This window comes from Canis lupus, chromosome 28 (assembly GCF_011100685.1).
Source record: "Canis lupus familiaris isolate Mischka breed German Shepherd chromosome 28, alternate assembly UU_Cfam_GSD_1.0, whole genome shotgun sequence".
Lineage (NCBI taxonomy): Eukaryota > Metazoa > Chordata > Mammalia > Carnivora > Canidae > Canis > Canis lupus.
The window spans coordinates 21,704,773-21,730,482 of NC_049249.1; the positions used below are offsets into that span (position 1 = coordinate 21,704,773).

The window sequence follows — 25,710 nt, forward strand, 5'->3', positions numbered from 1 at the left end:
GGCCCTCAACTCTTTCAAAATGATGCTAAATTAATTTAGGGGTAAAAGTGTAAGCTTGAACAAAATTTATTGTTACCCAGGGCACAATCAGTGTCATTTTGATAATCTCTAATTAAGGCATAGTAGTTATCTGTTAGGTTAGTGGTTAGAACTTCCAAAGTACTGGGTCATTGCCTATCTGATGGTTTCTTCAGATGGGATTTGAGCCAGTAAGGGCCTTTACTCTGCATTTCATTCTGTTTGTTTGGAACTAAAATTATGTTGAATGTTCCATAATATTTTATGATACCATTCATCTTTGCCTACCTCATGAAACTTCTTGATCTGCCCAGCTCCTAATACTCCTTATCTTTATTTCTGGCTTCCTAAGTACTGATGGAAAAGACCGAGTATATAGGATAACAAATTATGAAGAAGCAGTATTGTGTCATAGAAAGAGCCCTGGACTAGAACAACCTAAACACCCTGATGATACTTGGTATATGGTCTTGGGCACATCTCTTTATGAAGACTTCTTCCATTAATTATCTAATCTGGAAAACAAGAGATTTGGACCATTATTTGCTTCAAATAATTAAATGAAAGGCATTTCCTTGACTTTTGGTAATATGTTAGTGGATACTTCTTAATCATTGAAAGTCTAGTTACTTAAATGTATTTTTTGTATATTTGGGTAAAGCAGATTACCACTAAAATAAACCTAATTTGTATATCTACTTTTATGTGTATGCTGGAGGGACAATCATACAATTAAGTCTGTTTACATGTGCTAAAATTTGTAAGCCATCTTTATAGTTTATTCTCCACAGTCCGTGATATTTATAGAATTCCTGCATAAAATGTTTGTGATAGGCCTGTTTTTTTCCATATATTTCATTGGAAAAGTAAATTTTGACAATGGAGCAATCTATGAATGACATGATAGTACTAGTATGTGCCATTATTATGGCAATATCTGATACTTGAGCATGGTAACTTGAGAAAAATCACTTAATGCCTCAGAGTGTAGTTTCCTCTTATCTATAAAATGTGATCCTTGAATCTAGTGTGCAGTGTTTCAAGAGAACTTTCAAAAGAATCAATAGGCATTATAACAATAAGACTCTAGTGCTTGTGGGATAATTTAATCTTCTTCCATTGGGGCACTTAGGTAGTGTCATTTGTATTACTTATATTACATATGCTATTCAGTGCTCATTGTTTAGGGTTTTTTTCTTTCTTTTTTTTCTTGTCTTTTATCTATGCCTAGTTCCATTTTTCCAAATCTGTTGATTTCCATGTCAGTTGTTTATAAAATCGGCTAGCAGTTGAAAGTAGTTTATTCCTCTTAGAATTTAAAATGAGTAAAACTTCACCAGTCAGTCTAAGGTAATGGCTTGTTATAGTTTGTGCAGGGTCCAAATTGTTTTCTAAAACTTTAAATACCTTCACAATTTTACAGTAAATTTCATTAAGAAAAACTCTAACTCAGTAAGCTAGCATTTGTTGTTGTTGCTGTTGTTGTTTTAACCAAATATGCTGCTTTGAAGTCTTGGCATATCTTTGATTTTTGTTTTAAATATGGAACAATAGGCCTGGTACTTGAAAGTACAATAATCTTTTAGCTTATGTTCTAGAAGAAGCTGTTAAAACTGCCAAGAATTGTTTGAAAAGACTTTCTTTAATAACTTTTCATAAGATTGTTTTTACCATTCTCAGCCTAGAACTAATACAAACCAGACTGATTTAGGAGGAGTTGTAATGTAGCAAAATAATTCAATTCATCCACCACTTATGGAGTCCCCCGCCCGTGGGGACTACATACATAAGCAAAGAGATCTGGAAAATTGAACTAGAAGTAGATAAAACTCAAGGAAAAATGAAAACAAATGGACATTGAGTAATACAGATGGCACTTTCTAAGTGCCCGAATGGAGGAAAATTTAATTATCCCCCAGATCACTAGGATCTTACTGCTATAGCCTGCCATAAACATTTTTTTAAAAATCACAAGCATTTCCAATTCCCTTCCATCTCTAGCATATATTCATTCCCTCCTCTCTATCTCATACAAACACACCTCTTTTCCTTTCAGTTTCCCATCTGACCATAACTTAGAGTTTCTAGAATAGTGTTTTTCAGACTGTGGGTCACAACCCATTAGTAGACCAAGAATCTATTTGGCCAGTATTTTTTTTTTTTTTTAATGAAAAAGATTAAAACAGAATATCAGAATGTACTGCTTAGTAAGGGAAAGTACCATAAATTTATTCCAGTTATATATCTCGTATATGTATATATTCATATATATCTGTATATATTTGTATGTGATTACACTATAAAATGTATTTCTTATTGTGGATTGCCATTTTTAAAAAGTTTGAAAGCCATCATTCAAGCGTATTTCATCTATTTGTGCCTTCAACCTAAATTTCTTTAAACATACATGTTGGGTGGTTATTTCATAAATATTTGGATAAGATTTTTTAAATGAGAATTTTTGTTTATACCAGATACCTTGTTTCTAAGCTGCATAGCCAGAGGGAAACCTATAGTGTTGACAATAAGTTTTATAACATTACTTTATAAAAAAAAAGATCTGTTTTCCTTCATCATTTTCAATTCAAAGAATCCTCTTAGAAGACACATGTTTTTTCCGCAGTGGAGTTCACGCTAGTTTGCACTGGTTTATATTGCTCTGAAGTACTAGAAAGGATAACTGTATATTGTAACCTAAAAATAGGATTGATTACGGAGAAGGACAAACATATGGTCTCATTCATTCGGGGAATATAAAAAATAGTGAAAAGGATTATAGGGGAAAGGAGAGAAAATGAGTGGGAAATATCAGAGAGGGTGATAGAACATGAGAGACTCCTAATTCTGGGAAATGAACAAGGGGTAGTAGAAGGGGAGGTGGGCAGGGGGATGGGGTGACTGGGTGATGGGCACTGAGGGGGGCACTTGACGGGATGAACACTGGGTGTTATGCTATGTGTTGGCAAATCGAACTCCAATAAAAAAAATATACAAAAAAAATAGGATTGATTAAAACCACAAAATGTCACTTTACATCTATCAGAATGGCTAAAGTCAAGAAATAACAAGTATTGGCAAGGGTACCAAGAAGAAGGAGCCCTCATGTACTGTTGGGAAGCTGGTGCCACCCCTGTGGAAAACAGTATGGAAGTTCCTCAAAAAAATTAAAAATAGAATACCATATGATCCAGTAATTCCACTATTGGGTATTTACCCAAATAAAACAAAAGCATTAATTCAGAAAGTTATATACACCCCTATGTTTATTGCAGCATTAGTTACAATAGCCAAAATATGGAAGTGTCCATTGATAGATGAATGGCTAAAGAGTGTGTGTGTGTGTGTGTGTGTGTGTGCGCGCACGCGCGCACACATGCACGTACACACATAACACCACACTGGAATATTACTCAGGCATAAAAAAATGAAATCTTGCCATTTGCAGCAGAATGGATGGACCTAAAGGGTCTAAGTCAGAGTGAAATAAATCAGGAAAGACAAATACCTAAAATTTCACTCATGTGGAATTTAAGAAACAAAACAGAGAGACCCCCCCCCAAAAAAAAACACCCTAAGACTCTTAAATGTAGAGAACAAACTAGTAGCCAGAGAGATGGGGGTGGGGGAGATAGATAAAAGGGATTAAGAGGACACTTATCTTGATGAACGCTAAGAAACATGTAGAATCGTTGAATCATATTATACAACTGAAACTAATATAACACTGTATGTTATTATACTTGAATTTAAAAATAGGCTTGGTTAATTTTAAAGAGAAGAACCCTGGAACAGAGTTGTTTTCCATATCCCTAGAAGCAGAAATACTTAGTTTAGTTGTTCAGGATTAAGAAGAAGTAGAATCTACCAGTTTATTCCCTTAAAATAACCCTCCTTGGGAAGCACTATAGTGGAGATGCATGACTCCTTACAAACCAAGGCAATTCTGGTACTTCTTTGTTTAGAAAGAAGGTATTTGTTTAGAAAGGTTTTACCAGCCTCAAAAACAAAACAAAGGGATCCCTGGTGGCGCAGTGGTTTAGCGCCTGCCTTTGGCCCAGGGCGCGATCCTGGAGACCCGGGATCGAATCCCACATCGGGCTCCCGGTGCATGGAGCCTGCTTCTCCCTCTGCCTATGTCTCTGCCTCTCTCTCTCTCTCTGTGACTATCATAAATAAATTTTAAAAAAAAATTAAAAAAAAAAAAAACAAAAACAAAAAAAATAATCGGTTCTACTAAGTAGCTGAAATTAGCATTAGAAAAGAAAGTACTAGCTTATCTCTGGGTGTGGGTTGTGATTAAGACCAGTGGCTTTAGACAGCTACAGACTAGATTTAAATCCCCAGTCCACCACTTGCTAGCTCTTTGGCCTGAGACAAGTTACTTCTCAATGATTTTATTTCCTCATTTGTAAAACAGAGATAACACCTACCTCATGGGACTAAGAGAAATAAATAAACTCATGCAATGTAAAGTTCAGTGGCTAGCATATTCTTGCCTCTTTTGTTAAAGATTAATTGACCATATAATTGTGGGTTTATTTCTGAGCTTTCTACTGCCTTCCATTGATCTAAGTGTCTGTTTTTGTGACAATGCCATACTGTTTTTATTATTACAGTTTTGTAGTGTAACCTGAAGTCTGGAATTGTGATACCTCCAGTTTTTTCTTTTCTTTTTTTTTTTTTTTTAAGATTTTATTTATTTATTCATGAGAGACTAGGAGAGAGAGGCAGAGACATAGGCAGAGGGAGAAGCAGGCTCTGTACAGGGACCCTGATGTGGGACTCGATGCCAGGACTCTGGGATCAAACCCTGTGCCGAAGGCAGATGCTCAACTGCTAAGGCACCCAGGCATCCCTGTTTTTCTTTTTCAACATTGTTTTGGCTTTTTGGGGTCTTTTGTGGTTCCATACAAATTTTAAGATTGTTCCAGTTCTGTGAAAAACACTGTTGATGTTTTGATAGAGATTGCTTTAAATCTGTAGATTGCCCTAGGTAGTATGGGTATCTTAACAGTATCTGTTCTTCCATTGTATGAGTATGGAATGTCTTTCCATTTCTTTATGTTCAATTTCTTTCATTAGTGTTCTACAGGTTTTTTTTTTTTTTAAGATTTTATTTATTCATGAGAGACACAGAGAGAGAGGCAGAGACACAGGCAGAGGGAGAAGCAGGCTCCATGCAGGGAGCCTGATGTGGGACTCCATCCGAGGACTCTGGGATCAGGCCCTGGGCTGAAGGTGGCGCTAAACTGCTGAGCCACCCGGGCTCCCCTGTTCTACAGTTTTTGGAGGTGTTTTACCTCCTTTGTTAAGTTTATTCCTAGGCATTTTATTTTTGGTTCAGTTATAAATGGGATTGTTTTCTTAATTTTCTGCTGTTTCATGATTAGTGTATAGAAATGCAACATATTTCTGTACATTGATTTTATATACTGTGACCTTACTGAACTCATTTATCAGTTCTGGTAGTTTTTTGGTAGAATCTTTAGGGTTTTCCTTATATAGTATCATGTCATCTAATGCAAGAATTTTTAATGTCTTAAAGTTAGTTTGCTTGGTCTAAGTTGCACCAAGGCAGCTGTGGAGATTAATGCTATCAGAGAAGACTATTATTAGAGACAAATACAGTAATCTCCCTGGTTGTCTGTCTCCCTGGTTGTTCCTGTGTTTTAAAGATGAGACCAGATATCTCTAGTATTTATTTATCAGAGATTCAGATCCTAAGAAGAAAGTGGCTTTTACCTTCTTCCTTCTAGATCTGTCTAGAAGAGTGTGATTATCATGATAATTAAGTGAATCAGCTGTTCACATGGTTTCTGAATAGCTTTTTTACTGTTCCTTACTTGAATTTGAAGCACTATCTGTGGAAGTTACCCATAGTCTGGCAACCTTAGTTAATTCCTGTATTTCCCCCGAGGAAGTTGAATCATCAGAAAAACTTAAAGCTGTTTTTTTCTCATATGTTAGTAAATTACACTTGCTATAAAATGTAGTGGTCTTTAAATATGGCCAAAGTTTGGTTTAACATAAGAAAACATAAGAGAGAAAAGACAAGCTCTAGTGACAGTAATCACAGATTGTGGAAATTTTGCCATTTTGAAAGATGTGATGTTTACTTTTGGAGATTTTGATTGTTGCTCCCTCTAAAGATTCAGTTAGCAGCTAATGACATTATTATAACTGAATTGAAGAGTTTTCATTACCTCTGAAAATAGCAATTTCCAACTTAGGACTATAAGATATTTTTACTTTAATAAAATATTGTTCTAATAATTTTTGAGAAGCTACTTTTTAAAGTTGCCACTGATACTCTGGGGAAAAAAAAAAGAGTTCTACTTGACCTCCATAAAATCCAAGTTTAATAATGAACTTATCATGAATGTCCTCCTTTGTGTTTATTAATGCAGATAACAAGGGGAGTCTCCGACTTGAAGCATGAGTTCAGATGCCAGCCAAGGCGTGGTCACTACTCCTCCTCCTCCTAGCATGCCTCACAAAGAGAGGTATTTCGACCGCATCAATGAAAATGACCCAGAATACATTAGGGAGAGGAACATGTCTCCTGATCTACGACAAGACTTCAATATGATGGAACAGAGGAAACGAGTTACTCAGATCTTGCAAAGTCCTGTGAGTTGAAATAATTATAGAAGGCTTTATTTTTCTTCTCTCTGGAAACCTTGATAGAGTGAGGTAGGAGGTACCTTAAAATATGCTCACATTAGAAAGATGATAAAGGAAGAATGACTACTAGATGCCCCTAATTTAAATACTTAATTTGCAAACTTTAATAACAAACTAGTACTGTCTTGATGGTGTAAATTTTCTTTGTGTGATTTCTGCGGGTAATGCTTCATTAAAGGACAAAAGATCCAGCTGAGCTAGGATACCCAATTCAGAGTGAATATCTGTGTAGAAAAGAAAGGACTGAATTGTTGGGAAACAAGAAATGAGTTAGGTACATCCCAAGCACGTTTTCTTTCTTTGTGTACCTTGATGCTCAGAGCGGGATAGGAAGACTTAAGGTTTTTCAGGTGGTCTGTGATTTGGTAACCTAATGTTACATACATGTAATGCAGGCATACATGTATGCATACATGCCAAAGCTAACTAAATTAAAAGTGGATTATAAACTTAAGCTTAAAATTCTGTCTGTACAGTAATATCCAAATTTGGTAAATCATATTCAAATGATTTGTGAGTTTTCTTACAAACCCTTAGTGGAATTGCAAAGGTCACATATCAGTGATGGAAAATGAGAGAATAGCTTGATTTAAGATGCAAAATGAATTAGTAACTTTATTCTTTCTTTTTTTTTTTTTAAGTAACTTTATTCATAATGAAGTTCATGGACTCTTTAAGGGTAGAGTTCAGCAAACATAGACACATGATGCCCATGTTGGGGTTATATTAGGTTTCCAACTTCAGTACTAAAATAAGCATCAAGGCATAGAACTGCCTCAGGTGGCCCTGGTAAATCATTTTTGTTGTGCCCTTGTGAATTTAATTACAGAGGTTGAGCCCAAGGCCGAAGGGGAATTCCACTCTGAGTAATTCAGCTATCCAGTGACCTAGATAAAAGCAAGTACAAGTTATAAAAGCAATGCAAGCTTTGAGAAATTTAAGTATAGCTTAACTTTAAACCTACCCTTTAAATAAACCCATAAAGATATCCTTTCCCAATGGAAAGGAGATTAACCAGAGGATTCATCATGAGGGAGTAAATGTTCAGTGCCTTCTTTTATGCAAACCTAAATTTTCTGTGTTTATAAATACTTGAAGGGCACATTAATTATTTGGATCAAAATAAATAAATTTTCTTTTCTAAAGAAACACACCCCGCTTTTAAGAACTAGCTTATTAGCCAAATGATTATAGTAATATATAGTATAAACTAATTGAAAGAATGAGATGAAATTCAGATTTTGTTCAAAGTTGTTAAATACTGAGATTTCTTTCAGAAGTACTCCCAAAAAGGGACACCTCGGTGGCTCAGCAGTTGAGTGTCTGCCTTTGACTCAGGGCATAATCCCTGGATCCAGGATCAAGTCCCACATCAGGCTCCCTGCATGGAGCCTGCTTCTCCCTCTGCCTGTGTCTCTGCTTCTCTCTCTCTGTGTCTTTCATGAATAAATAAATAAAATCTTAAAAAAAAAAAAAAAAAACCTCCAAAAAGGACCATCCAGTTTTAACTATAGAGTTTAAAAGGAAAAAGTACTAAGCAGCATTTCTATGCGAGGGTTTTCATTTAATTTCCCCATTAAATAATGACAGCATAACTTTGAGTAGATGCTCTGATTTTTTTTATACCTATGTATTTCCATTTGTAAATTGGCTAGAGGTATCAATTTCACTTATGTCCTACGGAGCTTAATGAAATAATAGGAAAAATCAGACATAAAGATTATCATTTCCATATTCATTTAGCAGGAGTGGTAATTTTAAACCCAGAGAGGAACAAAGATGACTTAAAAGAATTGTGGATTGATCACTTTTTTTCCCTAGATCTTTGGTAGGGAATTTAAAATTTCCTTGTGACTTAAAATAAATGTATACGTTTTGTCTTCCTATTTGGGGATAACAGTTTTCAAATTTAAGACAACAAACTTCACCCAAGGAAATAACCCATGGTGACCTGTATTAGTATCTACTGTTAAATAACAAGTTACCCAAAAACTTAACAGCTTAAAACAACAAACTTCTATTATCTCATCGTTTCTGCGGATCAGGAATTCAGGAGCAGCTTAGCTGAAGTTGCAGTCAAGACATCATCCAGGGCTGCTGTCATTTGAGGGCTTGACTGGCCTGGAGGTTTCCGCTCTTGAGACGGGTCACTCACATGGGTTTTGGCAAAAGGCCATAATTCCTGGCCATGTAGACCTTTACCTGAGGCAGTTTGAGTGTTCTCCTCCAGAGCATGTATCTGAGAGAGAACCAGAAGTCTGTAGTACAATTTATGACTGAATCTTAGACATTAAACACCATCCCTTCCAGTTGTAGTTAGAAGTGAATCACTAACTTCAGCTCATATACATGGAGAGAGGAATTAAGATTCTCCTTTTAAAGGGAGGATTGTCTACTTTGATCACAATTTAGTTTAAAAGCACTGTAGTGTGCCACAATTTATTTACCCTCCTTCCATATGCAAAATGCACTCACTCTCTCCTAACACCCCTGCAAAAGACTCATCTTATTACAGTATTTACCTGAATCCAGAATTTTACAATTCAGTCTACCTCTGTTCCAGCTGCAGATGATGCTCCTCAGTGTGATTTCTTAAGTGGAGCTTCTTTAGTACAGTTCCTCTCAGTCTAGATACCTGAGAACTAAAGGGACAAGTTATCTGCTCTCACACACAGGCAGTGCTGGGGTAGGCAAAGATAACTGCTATATAGATATTCCTACTCAAAAGGGGGAATTTAGAGGTACAAAGGAATAACTGGTCCATAGTAATTGTGGAATCTATCTGAGCAAATGTTTGGAAGTTCCCTTGATGGAGACCCAGTCCTTCTATTTCTAGAGGGTCACTCTAGCTAGTGGCTCTGCCTTCTGGACTTTTCGTTCTACCTCCTGAATCATCTTTCCTTTTTTTGAATGGTAGCCTATGTTGTTGTGTTTCTTTTTTTTTTTTTTTTGTATTTTTTTAATTTTTTTTATTTATTTATGATAGTCACAGAGAGAGAGAGAGAGGCAGAGACACAGGCAGAGGGAGAAGCAGACTCCATGCACTGGGAGCCCGACATGGGACTCGATCCCGGGTCTCCAGGATTGCGCCCTGGGCCAAAGGCAGGTGCCAAACCGCTGCACCACCCAGGGTCCCGTGTTTCTTTTTTTTTTTTCAGTGAACTTCCTTCTTGTAGAGGTTTCGAGTTTCAAAGATTTATTTTCTTTTGGAATTATCTTTATTCCTTTATGCCTGAGCTTGTGGTATTTCTGCTAATACAATTCTCTTAAAACTTATGTGGGTCTCCTATGAATATTGCGGTTTACTCTTGTTAGAACGCATAACCAGTAAAGATCAAAATCAAAGATATTACTAATTCTTATAGGAAAAGAGTTTATAAGCCTTCTATTTAAAATGTTGATTACCTGAGAAGGAAAATAGAGAAACTAATAAAAACAAAGTATAATACTTCTTTTTAAGCCCCTTATTAATACTTATGGGCACCTGTTATGTATCAAAACAACTCAATCAAAATAAGTATTAATATCTCTAGTTTACAGATGAATAAACTGAAACTTAGAGGCATTAGGTAACTTGCTGAAGTTTTTACAAGTTTAGTTAAATGGTGGTCTCTGAATGTAAACTCTAAACCTCACACTCTTAACCAATAGCCTGTACCACTTAAAGCATTCAGTAACAATGAAAAAACTCTACCTGTATATTATTATTGCTTTATTCATCTTCAAATTCTGTTGCTTAGGTTAATGTAACCAACACAAGAAGAGTTTTCAATCATAAGATATTTTGGTGTCTGTAAATTTGGATGACAAACACAGTACCTTATTGCCTTGAGCTAAGAAAATAAAAGTATGTCTCATCCAGACTCCCAAGTATTACTTTATTACTTCTTTCTAGGAATTTAATCTTTTTGTCATATATTTTTATATATATATACATAAATGTCTTTATATAATACAGTATTTGTCTTAGAAATTAAGCACTGGTAAGTAAACTAGGTTTAGCTAGAGATCACATTAATATACTAGGGAGAATCAACAAGGTTTTTTTTGACCAATACACTCCTCATATATATGTCTACGGAGACCCTAGGTTATCATTAACCCCCTTATCTCACAATGAAGTGTCCAGGGCAAACCGTTGGAATTAAATGATGCTTCACCAATCTTAAGGAAGCATGCAAGTTAAAAAACTAGAAGGACATTGTGCATAGTAGATAGTTAATAAAGTTCTATGTAGATGGATGGATATATAGCTGGGTGGGCTTGGAGTCATTAAACATTAAACATTTGAATGTTGTCCATCAGGCTCCTGCTGACCTTGACAGCTTAATATGGAAAACATTTGGTGGATTTCAGAAGAAGAATCAGTGTTCTTAAACCTTACTGTTAAGAGAAGCAGTTTAGACTGCTTGATAGACCAAACCTCATAAGCTAACCTGGAGCATAAGGTAGTGCAATGGTACTCTGAAGGATAGAACAACAGGAATATATACGTGGTGATACATCAGGCACATTGACACTTCTTAATAACAGGGCAATGTGTGTAATGCTACAAGCTTACTTGAAGATAGGAGAAACTTCACCTTTTAGAGTATTGCTGTAAGGCCTAACATGTTACCAGGGTGGTGATGGGGCGCCTGGTTGGCTCATTTAAGCGGCTGAACTCTCAATTTCAGCTCAGGTTATGATCTCGGGGTTGTGAGATTGAGCCCTGCATCAGGCTCCATGCCAGCTTAAGATTCTCTCTCCTCGTCCTCCCTCTGTCCTTCCTTCCCTCACTCTCTAATGAAAAAAAGTTGAGGGCACCTTAATTAGATTAGTTGATCAAAACCACCATGATTTATCTGATCATTTTGGAACTGTAAGATACAAGAATTCATTGATTTTGTTTGCATTTTTATTATAAACAAGCTTCAAGAAAAGCTATTATTCCAGCCCTTAGCTTCATATTAAGACTTAGGCAGAGGACAAAGACCATCCAGAAGAAAATTTGGTTTATTTGTTTTTTCTCCTTTCGACAGGACCAGTGGTAATCTATTTCCAAATGAATACATTTCTTAATGGAGAAATTCTAAGTAAGTTTGATACTCTCCTAATCACGCTTGGGAGATATCTAATAACATAATTGCAGGATGCGTTGGGAGACAAGTCTGTAATCTTTTTTCTTTTTGCTCCAACTTTTTTCTCTAGTAATTATTATTGAGGTAGAACATCCGGATATTACTATTTAAAATGTATCTGTGAAATTTATCAGTATTCTGTTACTTGATGTCCAGAAGATAAACATTACTTAGAAATCAGCCTATGTGATTTTTTCTTTTTTTCTTAAAGCCTTAACTGAAATAATTGCATCAGCTCAGTTTCTTTTATCAAATTGGTCCTCTTTTCTGTGATTTTTCCTCCCCTCTTTTCTGTGATTTACAACACCTTTCATCTAATACCCCTTTCTCCTGAAAGCCCGGATCCTAGATACAGAAGCTAGGGTCTGATACTTCAAGAAAATTCTGCCTTTGGTTTTTAGTATACATGAATATGTATGTACTTAAGTACACTCTCACCTACATGAATCTCAGGTTTCCACATCTTTCATGTTTTTATAATCCTATTTATTTTATCCATACCTTATGAATTCTGCATTTATAGGATTGCTACCTCACTATTGACCATATATAAAATAAAAAGGTATAAGATTCAGATAGGGCTTTTAAGACACCCTCTTTTAACTTAAACATTCTGTTTTTCATCTAGTGATTTTTTTTTTTTTTTTTTACCATACTGTTTTAGACATGTGTTTAATGAGAGAGCTGTCCAAACTATAATGCTCTGGAGACAAACCAAGTTTTCAAGCAGAATTTTGTTTGAGTTGAAGAATTAAATGACTTTTCAAAAATTTGTAAGTCAGTGAAGATTCATTTCTTATTAAAAAAGATGAATTTCTCCTGTTAGATGATGGACAGACCTAACTACACAGGAAGAATTTCTTATTCAAGTAACAGACTTTTTTTTTTTTTTAATTTTTATTTATTTATGATAGTCACACAGAGAGAGAGAGGCAGAGACACAGGCAGAGGGAGAGGCAGAGACACAGGCAGAGGGAGAAGCAGGCTCCATGCACCGGGAGCCTGACGTGGGATTCGATCCCGGGTCTCCAGGATCGCGCCCTGGGCCAAAGGCAGGCGCTAAACCGCTGCGCCACCCAGGGATCCCTCAAGTAACAGACTTTTAAGATCGTTTTCTAGAGCCCCAAATTCCAGTGCTGAAAATCTATGAGATGGATTTTGCTATCATTAACTCAGTCAAGATTAAGATCAGATTCTTTACTTTCTTTCCTTATGTTTTAGGAAAAGAAAGGGAAAATTTTATTCATTGAGCACTGAAAGATGAAGGAAGCTCTAGAAGTGTGAGAGTCAATAGCCCCAACATCCCATATCATGGTGCAGTAGAGTGGGAAAAGCAAATCATAGTCATATGACAGGTACCCTAAGTATAGTAAAGGCAAACGTTAAAAGAATTTAGGGCAGGTGGGAGAGAAAAGAAATTGAGATCCCACCTAATTGGGGTGATTAAAGGAGAGACTCCAAGAAGAAGGTGGCATTTAAGATGAGTGTGATAAAGACTGAAAACTGATAGGTAAAGGACCAGAGGAAGCCAGCATTTCCCTTTGATGAAATAGAGTGAGCAGGGATAGGAAAGTACAGATTGTGATCAGAGAGTGGTGAGCAAACCTCATAAGCTAACCTGGAGCATAAGGTAGTACAGTAGATATAGCTAAAAAGTCACAAGATGAATTATAGAGATTCTGGAGTACCAGACTATCTTGACCTTATAGGAGTCCGCCTATTTTCTCACTTCCAGTTTTAATCTGTTTATAGGAATGTTTTTATACATACATATATGCACATGATGCTTGTCTTGGATATGGGTTCACCACCACATATTAGCTATGTGACTTAGGAAACTCACTTAACTTGAGCTTCGGTTTCCTTGTTGGTAAAATGAACCTTGTGGGGTTGTTGTGACAACTAAATAACATAAAAGCAAGTTGTGCATTGCCTAGCACATAGTAGGCAAGTATTTTTGTGAAAATTGTATGGATAAGTTGTATACAATATTGCTGATTTAAAGCATTTTATGACAACACTTGGAAGATTATGTAATCATAATTCCCTTAGACTATATTTTGGTTTCAGAAGGTCACAAAGAATTTATCATCCTGTGGGTAGTCTGGCTTATTCACATTCATGTATTCATGCTTTGAAGGTGTAAAAACTCCCATGACCTCCTCTTTTCTGCTCTCTCTATATATATGCTGTTTGGTCTTTTTTTTTTTCCCAAAGATTTTATGTATTCATGAGAGATGCAGAGAGAGAGGCAGAGACTAGGCAGAGGGAGAAGCAGACTCCCTTGGGGAGCCTGATGTGGACTCGATCCCTGGACTCAGGATCACACCCCGAGCCGAAGGCAGACACTCAACTGTTGAGCCACCCAGGCGTCCCATGATCTTTTAACCTGATTCTTCTCTAGTGGACACTCTAGAGAATTGTTGATTCAGTGTGACTTTAGAAGCCCAGCATATGATTTTACTGCCCTGTGTATAAGTTAGCTTTTCATTCTACTTTGATGGGAGAATTCCTAGCTGTAAGAGGGCAAGTATCATCATAATCTGCTGCTTTAAAATTTTTTCCTCCATTACAAAATAATGCTGTAATCTAGCCTAAGAAGTTTACTCTGTATTTCTGATCACAACATACCTGCTGCTTTAATTAGTTGTATTTGGTTTCAGTGATACAACCCATCTCCTATAAATTAAGGAAAGATCCTGTGCCCAGCAGAGTTCCAGATTTCAATCTTTACTCCATTTATTTATTAGCTATGCAGCCTTGAGCAAATCATTCATTGCCTATCCTCAGGACTTTGTTGTGAAAATCAACTATAAAGGACTATTTTATTAACATTGAATTTTAGTAGGAACATGATTAACTGTCATGATAAAGATAAATTTTTATTCTTTTAATACAATATTTTCAAGCTTAATATGTTTATAGATAAATTTTTAAACCAGCTTAAATAATTTTGTATCATTAGTTTCTATATTGTTTTATGACTTAGGTAATTATCTGAATAATATTTCAAAAATATTTGAAACATTAAAAATGAATTATAAATGTTCATGGCAAAAATACTAAATCTTTGGTTATAGAAGAATTCTTATATGTTGAAGCACTTTCAACTGTATAAAAAGGCTGAGGAAATTTCATTTATTTTGAAAATTATTTTCCTATACTGTGTGGAAGTTATTTACTAGCCTTAAAGGGGAAATTAATATTTTTCTCTTAATTGATTTTAGAGGGCTTATACATCATTCTGTGACACCATGGATCATCCCAAAGCTTTAGAATGGTGATCACCATATTGTGGGATGTATGAAAGTGGAAAAAGCATTTTTACTGATGAAAATAGCGTTGGACCTGAGTTTGTGCCTTGGACATTTACTGCCTTGAACAAATTTTTCAACCTTTCATATTTAGCTTTCTCATCCCACCCAGCAGAAGCATTTCATCAGTTCATAAATAGTTGTGATTCTCCTGAACATCTGGTTGGTTTTTAATCTTAAAGCCATTGTATATCAGCATAATTGAGCAGATTATCTTAATTTATGTTGGCTGCTTGAGAGTTTAGATAAAATTTGGCCAATGTCTGCAGTTTTATAGCATGTACTTTGTATCTTAACCTCATCCTGGCTCTGACTAACCTTCTTATGCTTATTTCTTCTCTTTAGCTTAATTTTTCTAAACTATTTTTGTATAGTTTTAATCTATGAAATCTACCTTAACTTATTCCTGGAACAATATGAAGTGGGGCATTCAATAAAATGCTGCCCATTTCTCAGAGCTATTACAATGTAAATAATGAGTGGTACCCATTGTAGGTATCTTTTTTTTTTTTTTCTAACTGAATGAAAGAATCTTGATTAAAGCTGCTTTCAGCTGAAGAAAGTTTAAATAAAATTGGGTTTTGAAGGGAAGATAAAGTTGCAGAAGAGTAGACTGCCCCATTGCTAGGTATTCAAAAGTTTTCTATAGTTTCTATAAAGATAAATGAGTATATCTGGAAGATTCTTTTCTTTTCAGCCTTAAATAAAGTAAAAATACTCTTGCTCACAATCATTTTATGTTCACTAAGTCTTGGAAATTTATTAATGGAGACTTCTCATTAGTGTAATGTTTCTTTGTAGAGGATATTTTATAGGATAGTTTCTCTGGTTTAAATAATATATTTAAAATGGAGTAGATACAGGCAATGGAATTAATGTTTAGAATTTGTATAATTGTGCTGATGATTAACATTTAACAAGCCTCAAATTTGTAAAAGAAAAACCATGGTATAAACTGGTCCATGAACTCAGAATTCAAATATGGTCACTATTATTTTTTTTAAGATTTATTTATTTATTTTACAGACAGAGAGAGAAAGCAAGCAAGCAAACACAAGTGGGAGGGGCAGAGGGAGGAGAGAAAATCTCAAGCAGACTCTCTGCTGAGCACAGAGCCTGACATGGGGCTTGATTTCACGACCCTCAGATCACAACCTTAGTGGAAACCAAGAGCTGGATACCTAACTGTGCCACTCAAGTGCCCCTGTCACTAGTATTTTTTAAATTAATCCCTCAAACATCCACCTGCTGTATTAGTAGAAAGTACAGCATTTTTCTCTTGGAATTTCTACTCCCCTCTAAGTTGTCCCAAGAACTTTAGTGGCTTAGTCCAAAAGGGTTCATCAGTGACTTCTGTATTCAAGAGATGGTATGTACATATGTGTGCATGTGCATATGTGAGTCATGCTAAAGTCCATACAGTCCATCATAGCCACTGTACCTCCCTGCATGTGGTAGTGGTGTTGAAAACTAGTCTTATCCTGTCCAGTGGAAGATGCAAGTTCACTGTTGACCGACATGCCTGTTCAGGCCACCATGGTGCATTAGGGAAGGATGACCTCCCTCTTCCTGTGCTAAGCTCAGTTAGGGTGTTCTGTGGTGCCCCATGGTTGAGCTCCTAAGATTACAACTGGTAGCACTCAGCTCTTTCAGTTCACATCACAGATACCTCTCAACTTGTTCTAAAAGCAACATAATCATTAAGTCAGGACTGGTCCTAATATCTGCAACCTCATAGCCTCAAACCACATTTCTCCTTCCTACTATGAGCTCCTATCCCCCCCCCCTTTTTTTTTAGAATCCTTTCTGAAGGGCAGCCTTGGTGGTTCAATGGTTTAGCACTGCCTTCAGCCCAGGACGTGATCCTGGAGACCCGGGATCGAGTCCCACGTCAGGCTCCCTGCATGGAGCCTGCTTCTCCCTCTGCCTGTGTGTGCCTCTCTCTCTCTCTCTGTCTTTCTCTCTCTCTCTCTCTGTCTCTCGTGAGTAAATAAATAAAATAATAAAAAAAAATGCTTTTTGAAAACCTCTGCGTTATTCAACCATTTTCTAAGCAAGGCTACATCTAAGCAGGGACTCCAGGAGATCTTATTCCCATCCTTACAAGGAAGGCTACTGTTGGTGACTCAAAGGAAATTCACCCCTCTGATAAAGATTACTTTAATGATCTCCAAGGTATTCATATGTACTTCTCTTGGAGGTAGTGATTCCAAAGCAGTTTTATGCCTTCTCCCTCTTAGGTGAAGTGGGGGGGAAGTCGAGTTTAATATCTGGCAGGCATTCTGCTTTGCATGTAACCAAGATCAAGGTTTAGAGGATTTATATTGCAAGAGCTTTCATGTTTAAAGTGAATGAAAAAAGGCTTGAGCAAGAGAACGAGTAATGAATTTAATAAAATAAGTATTGGTGGGGTGTTACCGAAATAAAAAATGAGCTATTTCAAGTAATGTGAAGGATTGAGCAAGATTTCAGATGATGAATCATATTATCAACTAAAGAGTTACTAGAATAAAGAGTTTCTCTTAATGTTCAGAATTTTTATTTATATAAACACTGTTTCTGACACATGCACATAAGCCCCCAAAAGAAAAGATACAGCAGAATTCCAGAACAGGAACATATAGTGCCCAAAGTTGGGGGGAAAATGTCCTTTCTTTAGCACAGTGTTACAGAAAGAGTGTAATCAGCTCTCAACTCTTATCAGTTTGCTTTCAATGTTTGTGGAACTAGGGAATTGCCATGGAAATCATAAAATGGAAGCCGTATTATACTTAGTATGTCTTAGTGAAGATTTCTGCTATGAGGCAGTCTGGAGTCAGAACCTTGCCCCTATTCAAATAGGGACTCTAGCCTAACATAGATAATGAGGCTGCTGAGCAAGGAATAGCTCTCTTTGTGCATCAGTCTATACCTGGTACTCTAGTTCCATATTGTTAACAGGGTTGCTTCATCTATAGCTGTCTATTGTAGATGTTATAATAGCTCATTTTCTTTGAGATTAAGAATTTGTAATGACTTTTTTCCTCCTCTGAAAGCATGCTTCTTCTTCCAGTGTTTTATTATTTGTGTTTTATATTTGTTTTAAAATAGTGAAGATGAAAGGTTATTTAAAAGAGGGATGGGAAGAAGATTGATTATAGAGAAAGTTATGTTTGGATCGTTCTGCTCCAAGTGAGATGTATGTGCTTAGTGGTTATTTTGTGTGTTTCAGGCCTTTCGGGAAGACCTGGAATGCCTTATTCAAGAACAGATGAAGAAAGGCCATAACCCAACTGGATTGCTGGCATTACAGCAGATTGCAGATTACATCATGGCCAATTCTTTCTCGGGCTTCACTTCACCTCCCCTCAGTACGTCAGTTTTGGAAAGTTTAAAAAATTATAATTTTATCTCTACTTTGAACACTGTACATCTCTGGCAACATATTCTGCTCTGGTTCAGTTCTTAAGTTTATAACATCTAATACTTAGAGTAACATAATGTTGAAATCTGTTACCCTTTCTTATCAACTAGGCATTTACTAGACTTTGTGAGACTATAAAATAGTTATAAGACAAGGGCCCTGTCCTAGATAAGTGTGTAATTTTAGTTGAGACATTCCATGAGTGCAAAGAAGATTAAAACTGCAAAGTAACTATAGAAGAAAAATTACAAAGCAGTTCATAAGAAATTGTCTAATGACCTTTTATAAGGCTTTATGCTATGAACACAGACAGAGTTGGGACTTACTACTGCTGAAGTAGACTGAAAAAACTTTATGGAAAAAGAGAGGTGTGAATTAACCAGGCTTTAGAGAGTGGAGTAGTTAGAATTTGGTATAAAAGAGGGGTGAGGACATTTTATTTATTTAACAGCTCTTTGGTAAGAGCACCGGTTTGGTGAGCTGGACACTCTAAGTACTTTATATCTCAGCAAGATATGTACAGAACTCACTGCAATACCCGAAAGATACGGAGTGCCAGAAGGTACTGTCAGGGACTGCTTCATGTCAGAGTCAAGGATTTTCTTTTTCTCTTTTTTCTTTCATTTTCCTTCTCTTCCTTCATTTCTTCACTTCTTTGTTTCTTTTTGGTTAAAGATTTATAAGTAGGAGTCAGTGAATTCAAGTACTTTCCAAATAGAGGGATAGCATAAAAAGAGACGGGATGATGTAAACTTGCTAGGTTAAAGGTATGTTCATAGAACTCAGAGCGGACCAGTATGTTGGCACATACGTATTTGGGTAAAAAAATTTTTTGAAAGAGTCTTGATGTGAGGTGTAAGTGCTTAAACTAAAATAGGAGTGTGGGTACAAAAAGGAAGAGATCAATGAGAAAGGCATAGCCAAGAAAGAGTAGAGAAAACTTAGTAACAGATTTGATGTGTTGTAGTGATGTGAGGATAGAGGGGAAGAACTGTGAGTTCTAAAATCACTCTTCCAGCTTGGGAGAAACATTGTATGAGAAGAAACAAAAATTTGAAGGTTGGGTTTGTTTTGCTCTTTCTGTAATATTGAGTATCTGCTACGTTCCAAGCACCCTGTTAGAGATAGGGGATACTGTGATAAGACGGACGGTTTTCCTGTGCTTGTGGAGACAGAGAATAGGCTAAGAAAATGGTAAGATAATAGGAAGTCCCATGCAGATAATTAATAGATGGTGATCTGATAGAAGAACTAGGTGTCTACTTTAGATTGGGTGATGAGGGAGAGTCTCTGAAGAGGTGACATTTAAACTGAAATCTGAATGGTAAGAAAGAACGAACCATACCAATATTGAGAGAAAATGTTCCAGGTAGAAAGAATAAATACAGGTGTCAGATGGAAATAAGGTTAGCATTAATTTGGCAGTCTCTTCAAGGAACAAAAATGAAAGATTATGATCTGAAGAGCATGGTTTGGTGGGGGGCAAGTAGAACAAAGTGAGGTCAGAAACCTAGGCAAAGCCTCAATTAAGTTTCAGCCAGAAGGTTTCCCAGCCAGAGTCTGCAGCCAGAGTCTGGATTGTATTCTAATCTTGAAAAGCCATTTTAGGGTTGCCTGGGTGGCTCAGTGGTTGAGCATCTGCATTTTGGCTCAGGTTGTGATCCTGGGTCCCAGGACCGAGTCTCACATCAGGCTCCCCAAAGGGAGTCTGCTTCTCCCTCTGCCTGTGTCTCTGCCTCTCTCTCTCTGTGTCTCTTATGAATAAATAAATAAAATCTTTTTTTTTTTTTTTAAAGCCATTTTAAGCAAGAGGGTGATATAGAAAGATCTCTGTAGTTTCTGTGTGAAGAACTAACTGGGAAGTTCCGTGGTATTATTAGACAAAAATAGGAATGTTCAGAGTTGGGGATCTCTTTGGCTTGGGAAATGGAGAAGTTCAACCTTAGGCATGCCAAAGTTGCCAAGACATTGTAGCAGTTGGAAATACAGTCCTACAGCTTAAGGGAGTGGCTTGGCAGATGGACATAGAGGAGTATTACTCAAAGCTGTGTACGTCAATTAAATAATCATTCAAGAAGGTATAGGCAGAGAAGAAAACAGCCTAAAGAGAAATTTTCAAAAATTTGAAGAGGAAGACTGGTCAAGGAAGACCAAAATAATAAGAGGAGCTATCCTGTGAGTGCCCTAGATACCATAGCAGGAAAGGGGAGCTGACCTGCCAAGGTTGCTGGCTGGAATGTACAAAGGCATGGCAGCAGGAAATTTGTGTCTTATGGTTCAGAGGTCAGGGAATAGAAATCAGCCAATTTGGCTGGAAAATTTATGTTGTGCTGTGGAAAGCAGAAGTTAAAGTTGGCAGGGAAAGTGGGAGAGCAATTCATGGCTACCTCTGAAATTTTATTAGAAACTATACTATTTTGTATGGTGTACATATTGAAGCTATTTTGTTGAATTAGTTCACAACATTTCACAATGAGAAGATTTCACATTAGAGTGTCGACTTGGGACTTCTGTTTAAAAGTTCTGATAGCCTTGAACTCAGATTCTCACGTGGTAGCAGCTGATGGCAGAATGGTGGCTGCCCCTTCAGCTTGTAGCCTCTCTAGGAGCCTCCAGGCTGCAGCAGGGGCCCAGTTTAGGCACTTACATGATTTCCTGGCCCCTTGTAGGCCTTCAAGTTTGGGGCTTTTGCAGAATTTTGAGCAGGGGAGCAGTGAGGCAGAAGGTGACTTTTATGTGAAATAGATTTACAAGAAGAGGGGCTATAGGCAGGGACAGGAATGAGAAGGCTTATTGCCAGCATTTCATGTGAGGTGAGGCCTGAACTCAAGGATGTAGAATAAGGAAACTTGTAAGGAAAAGGATGATGGAATATGGTGATGAACTACATATGGTGGTCCAGGGAAGGTTATTTCCTGTGTGAGCCTGTCGAACTGTAGTACCATCAGTATCAGAAGACTAAGGAGTGAGAAGGTAAGAAAAAGTGGAGAAATAAAACCTTTTTAGACCTTTTTAATTTGTATGTTATTATGTTGTAGGCAGTTAGAAGCAGCCAGCCAAAGGGGATGGGGGCAGGAGGGCCTGGTCACAGATGGAGATCAGGCTGTCTCCTGCACAGAAGTGACAACTGTAGACTCCGGAGTCTGTAGTGTTTTCCTGGGGTAGAATAAACTGAGAATGGAGCATAGTGGAGGACTGAGCTTTGGGAAGGAGTCACAAGTGGGAGGAAGAGAAGAGAGCTCGTTGAGAGAGGAAGCAGCAGCAGGTGAAAGGGGAATGAGAGGTCCAGGTGGTGTCACACAGGCCTGCAGAAGAATTCCAGAGAAGAGGTGGTGAATGGTGTCAAGGAGAACGAAGACTGAGAAAAAGTGGAACTTGGTCACAGTTGGAGTTTAGCAGTTGGGTCACTAAAGCCCAAGACTAGATTTTGTTGCCTAGTGACAGCTGAAGGCACACTGCAATTTGAATGCATTCTTCTCCATCTTAAATCATTTTTGTTTGATTAAAAGTCAAAAGGGCTATTAGGAAAGTAGCTTTCTGTTGAGATCTTTTCATCATAAAATTAGCAATAACCTCAGTATGAATAACACTTTGGCCGTTGGGATCACGTGGTCATTTTCCCCTGGTGGCCTGAGCCTGCCTCCCTCACAGTCCAGTACTAGGTGAAATAGCAAAGATTGCTGATGTGCATTTTAACTCTCTGTGTACTTCTCTGGAGGAAGATAACCTAATGAAACATTGTGTGGATTGAGAAGTTTCCCATCATTATTTACAAGGCTGGGACACTCCCAGACTCAGGTTGCTTCCAGGTACCACATTACTTGATGAGAATCTCTCCCCATAACTTTTCCTTTTAGGTCTCGGCATGGTCACACCTATCAATGACCTTCCTGGGGCAGATACATCCTCATATGTGAAGGGAGAAAAACTGACTCGCTGTAAGCTTGCCAGCCTGTACAGACTTGTGGACTTGTTTGGATGGGCACAGCTGGCAAATACATATATCTCCGTGAGTCCTTTGACTTTCAATTCCTTTTTTTAGAAATCCCAGCTAGAAGGCAGCTGTACTCTTCTCTCTTTTACTCCTAAGTCCTGTCAGACTTCATCTTCTGAATCTTGCATGCTGGGTTACAGCCAACTCCTGATTTAAACCTTCTCTCCAAGGGAGAGGCTGCAGTTGACCTAGCTTTCCTCTCCATTTTCTGTCTGCCTTGTCCCTGTAGTTCAAACCGGCTGTAGAACCTATCCGAGAAGAAATCCTTCTGGCAAAGTTTTCTCTATCCATATTAATTATATTTGAGTGTGAGTGTCATTAAAAAGCACTTGGGAAAAAAAAAAAAAAAAAAAAAAAGCACTTGGGGCCAAGAAGGTAGCTGGGGTCGGAGAAAATTCCTCCCTGGGCTTTAGTTAAGTATATTTCTTCCATTCATTGTCATTTGTTTTCATGTTGTCACAATTGAAAGCCAGACCATATTTGGAAGCAAAAAAGTATGAAACTACCATGGTGGAAGTGGCGGGGCTGCAAGGTCCATCTTCCTGCAGCTCTTCTCCCTCTGGCCACTCCTCCCTTTGCCCTGCATCTCTCTCTCAGCTCCTTCCCAGGAAGAGACTCAGTTCTCTTTCTTCTGCTCTTTTCTCTTAATTTCCGTGTTGTAAATTGAGATTATAGTCCCTACCACGTTCGTTTCATATTTTCTCGTGAATGTAGCTGACCCTGAGCCACCTTAGAGCTCCCAGAATGACAATTCAGGTAAGTCCAGTAAATGAGAAACTATGTCAGAAATTTTTAGCAAGCGCTTGAGTGTTGAGGAAAGAAAACTTTTCAAAGAAAGTTTCCTGTTGCACACCTTTAATTTCCACCACCCTCCCTCCACCTGCAATCTCTTACATAGTTATTCACTGCAAATATATTCCCAGTAGTATTCACACTGCAAAATACGAACACCTTCATAGTAATTCTCTATTTTTTTTCTCTTTCTTCCAGGTGAGGATAAGTAAGGAGCAAGACCACATAATAATAATTCCTAGAGGTCTGTCTTTTTCTGAAGCCACAGCTTCCAATCTGGTATAAATTTTAATTTCTGTGTTACTTTTTCTATGCTGCTTTGTGCTTTTCTGACGGCTTTTAGTTTTTAGTACAGGACAGAACAAGAGAGGGTATGGATGGAAAAAACGTTTGATAATGAATAGGAAAGAGTTTAGAAAGTTATGTTGATTTTTTTTTTTTTTTTTTTTAAGAAAAGTTTTAGGGATCAAGAAAAACAAGGTAGTTGAAGAAACTAATGAAGTTGGTCTGATTATCAGTAAACCTATCCATGTTTTGAAGGGAATCTTTTGCATTTTTTTCCCGCCCTATACACGCCGGAATTTTTTTTTTTTTTTTTTAACCCACACACAAGTGTATGTGTATTTTATAGGTAGAGGTCAGCAAATTTCAGTTGATGTGAGCAGAGGGTCTGACTGTGTAGCATTTTATTTTTCCATGATTATCTCGTAGCCACTGTCATTGGCCTCTAGAGTGGCAGGCACTACAGGGGTTCTGGGTGCTGCCATGTTAGCAAATGGAAATTTTCTAGCCATTTCAGTAATGCCATACTTGTCCAGACCTTTAGTGAAGAGTTAAACATATTTGGCTTTTTAGAAACTGCTTCTTACTAAATTCTAAGTTTTGTTGCAGACTGCCTGTTTTTGTAAATAAATTTTTATGGAAACAAAGCCATAACCATTCTTTTACAGTTCTTTATGGCTCTACATAAAGTGGCAGAGTTGAGTAATTGCATCAGAGGCCCACAAAGTCTAAAATATTTACTGTTTGGTCTTTGACAAAAAGGTTTGCCACCCCCCTGGTTTAGCTGATGGACCACAGGCAAACTTTGATATGTGTGTACCAATTAAATATGTCTCTCTGATTTTTCCAGGTGAAAGTCAATATAATAGGAGAAGTGGTTGATCAGGGAAGTACTAATTTGAAAATTGACCACACAGGCTTCAGTCCCCATGCTGCAATCTATTCAACACGTCCGGATGTTAAGTGTGTGATACACATCCATACACTTGCAACAGCAGCTGTAAGTGGTTGAAGGCTAAAATCAACAATGGCTCTGGGAAATGTATTATTTTCACGGTTTCCCTTATGTGATACTTTACTACCTGCACTCTTTCACACCCCATCATTCAGAATCACATTCAAAATACTAATTTCTGCATACCCAGAAAATCAAAGTGCCTTTGGATCAAATGCTGACATTGTAGGAAACAACTGGAGAGATAGCATTGGCATTTTTAACTAATCAGCTAATAATTGGGTACTGAGTTCTTTGGAGCAAAGTTTCTTTCATAATATTTGGCACAACATTTAAATTGACTGTGTCCCCTAAATTGTGATTTTTGTTTTTGTTTTTTTTTTTTTCCTGGAAGAAGTGAAGAGCTAAAATGGGAGATGGGGGCAGCCCAGGTGGCTCAGTGGTTTAGCACCACCTTTGGCCCAGGGCGTGATCCTGGAGACCTGGGATCGAGTCCTGCGTCGGTCCCCCTGCATGGGGCCTGCTTCTCCCTCTGTCTGTGTCTCTGCCTCTCTCTCTTTCTGTGTCTCTCATGAATAAATAAATAAAATCTTAAAAAATATATAAATAAAGTGGGAGATGGGCTGGAATGGTGAACACAGTGAATAGATGAGTGCTTTCTGAGCTGACTAAAGAATCAGGTTCCTAGGAGAGTGTAATTAAGTAACTAACTGTGTCCTCTTGACATGGACCCAATCACATAGGTATCCTCCATGAAGTGTGGGATCCTTCCAATTTCTCAAGAGTCCCTCATCCTGGGAGAAATTGCTTATTATGACTACCAAGGGTCACTTGATGACCAGGAGGAGAGAATTCAGCTGCAGAAAGTTCTGGGGCCAAGTTGTAAGGTATGTAAGTAGAGTTTCTATCGAAGGAGCTATTTTTGTTGCTGTTGATAAAAACAGTGTGAGCTATGCCAGTTATTTAAAGTGATTGCTTTGGGATTCTATTTTAGGTGCTGGTGCTCAGAAATCATGGTGTGGTAGCCCTTGGAGAAACAGTTGAGGAGGCTTTTCATTATATATTTAATGTGCAGATGGCCTGTGAGATTCAGGTAGGAAAAATTATCCCACACACACTTTTTTTTATTGCTTTATAATTTGCTTGTT

The 25,710-nt window shown here is 37.4% G+C and overlaps 1 protein-coding gene across 10 annotated transcripts in view; it reads left to right on the forward strand.

Moving 5' to 3' along the window:
- The window catches only part of ADD3 (adducin 3), a 124,913-nt gene that overhangs the window by 87,572 nt on the left and 11,631 nt on the right, over window positions 1-25,710 (forward strand). For 9 of the 10 annotated variants that reach the window (XM_038578752.1, XM_038578758.1, XM_038578757.1 and 6 more), the window contains exons 2-8: window positions 6,426-6,648; window positions 18,348-18,486; window positions 22,397-22,548; window positions 23,524-23,604; window positions 24,458-24,607; window positions 25,306-25,449; window positions 25,557-25,655. In XM_038578752.1, the coding sequence (XP_038434680.1) occupies window positions 6,454-6,648; window positions 18,348-18,486; window positions 22,397-22,548; window positions 23,524-23,604; window positions 24,458-24,607; window positions 25,306-25,449; window positions 25,557-25,655 (960 nt within the window). In that variant the 5' untranslated portion in view covers window positions 6,426-6,453. Of the gene's footprint in view, window positions 1-6,425; window positions 6,649-11,758; window positions 11,778-18,347; window positions 18,487-22,396; window positions 22,549-23,523; window positions 23,605-24,457; window positions 24,608-25,305; window positions 25,450-25,556; window positions 25,656-25,710 lie in introns of those variants that run through there. The other variant, XM_038578761.1, reaches the window with a different exon arrangement.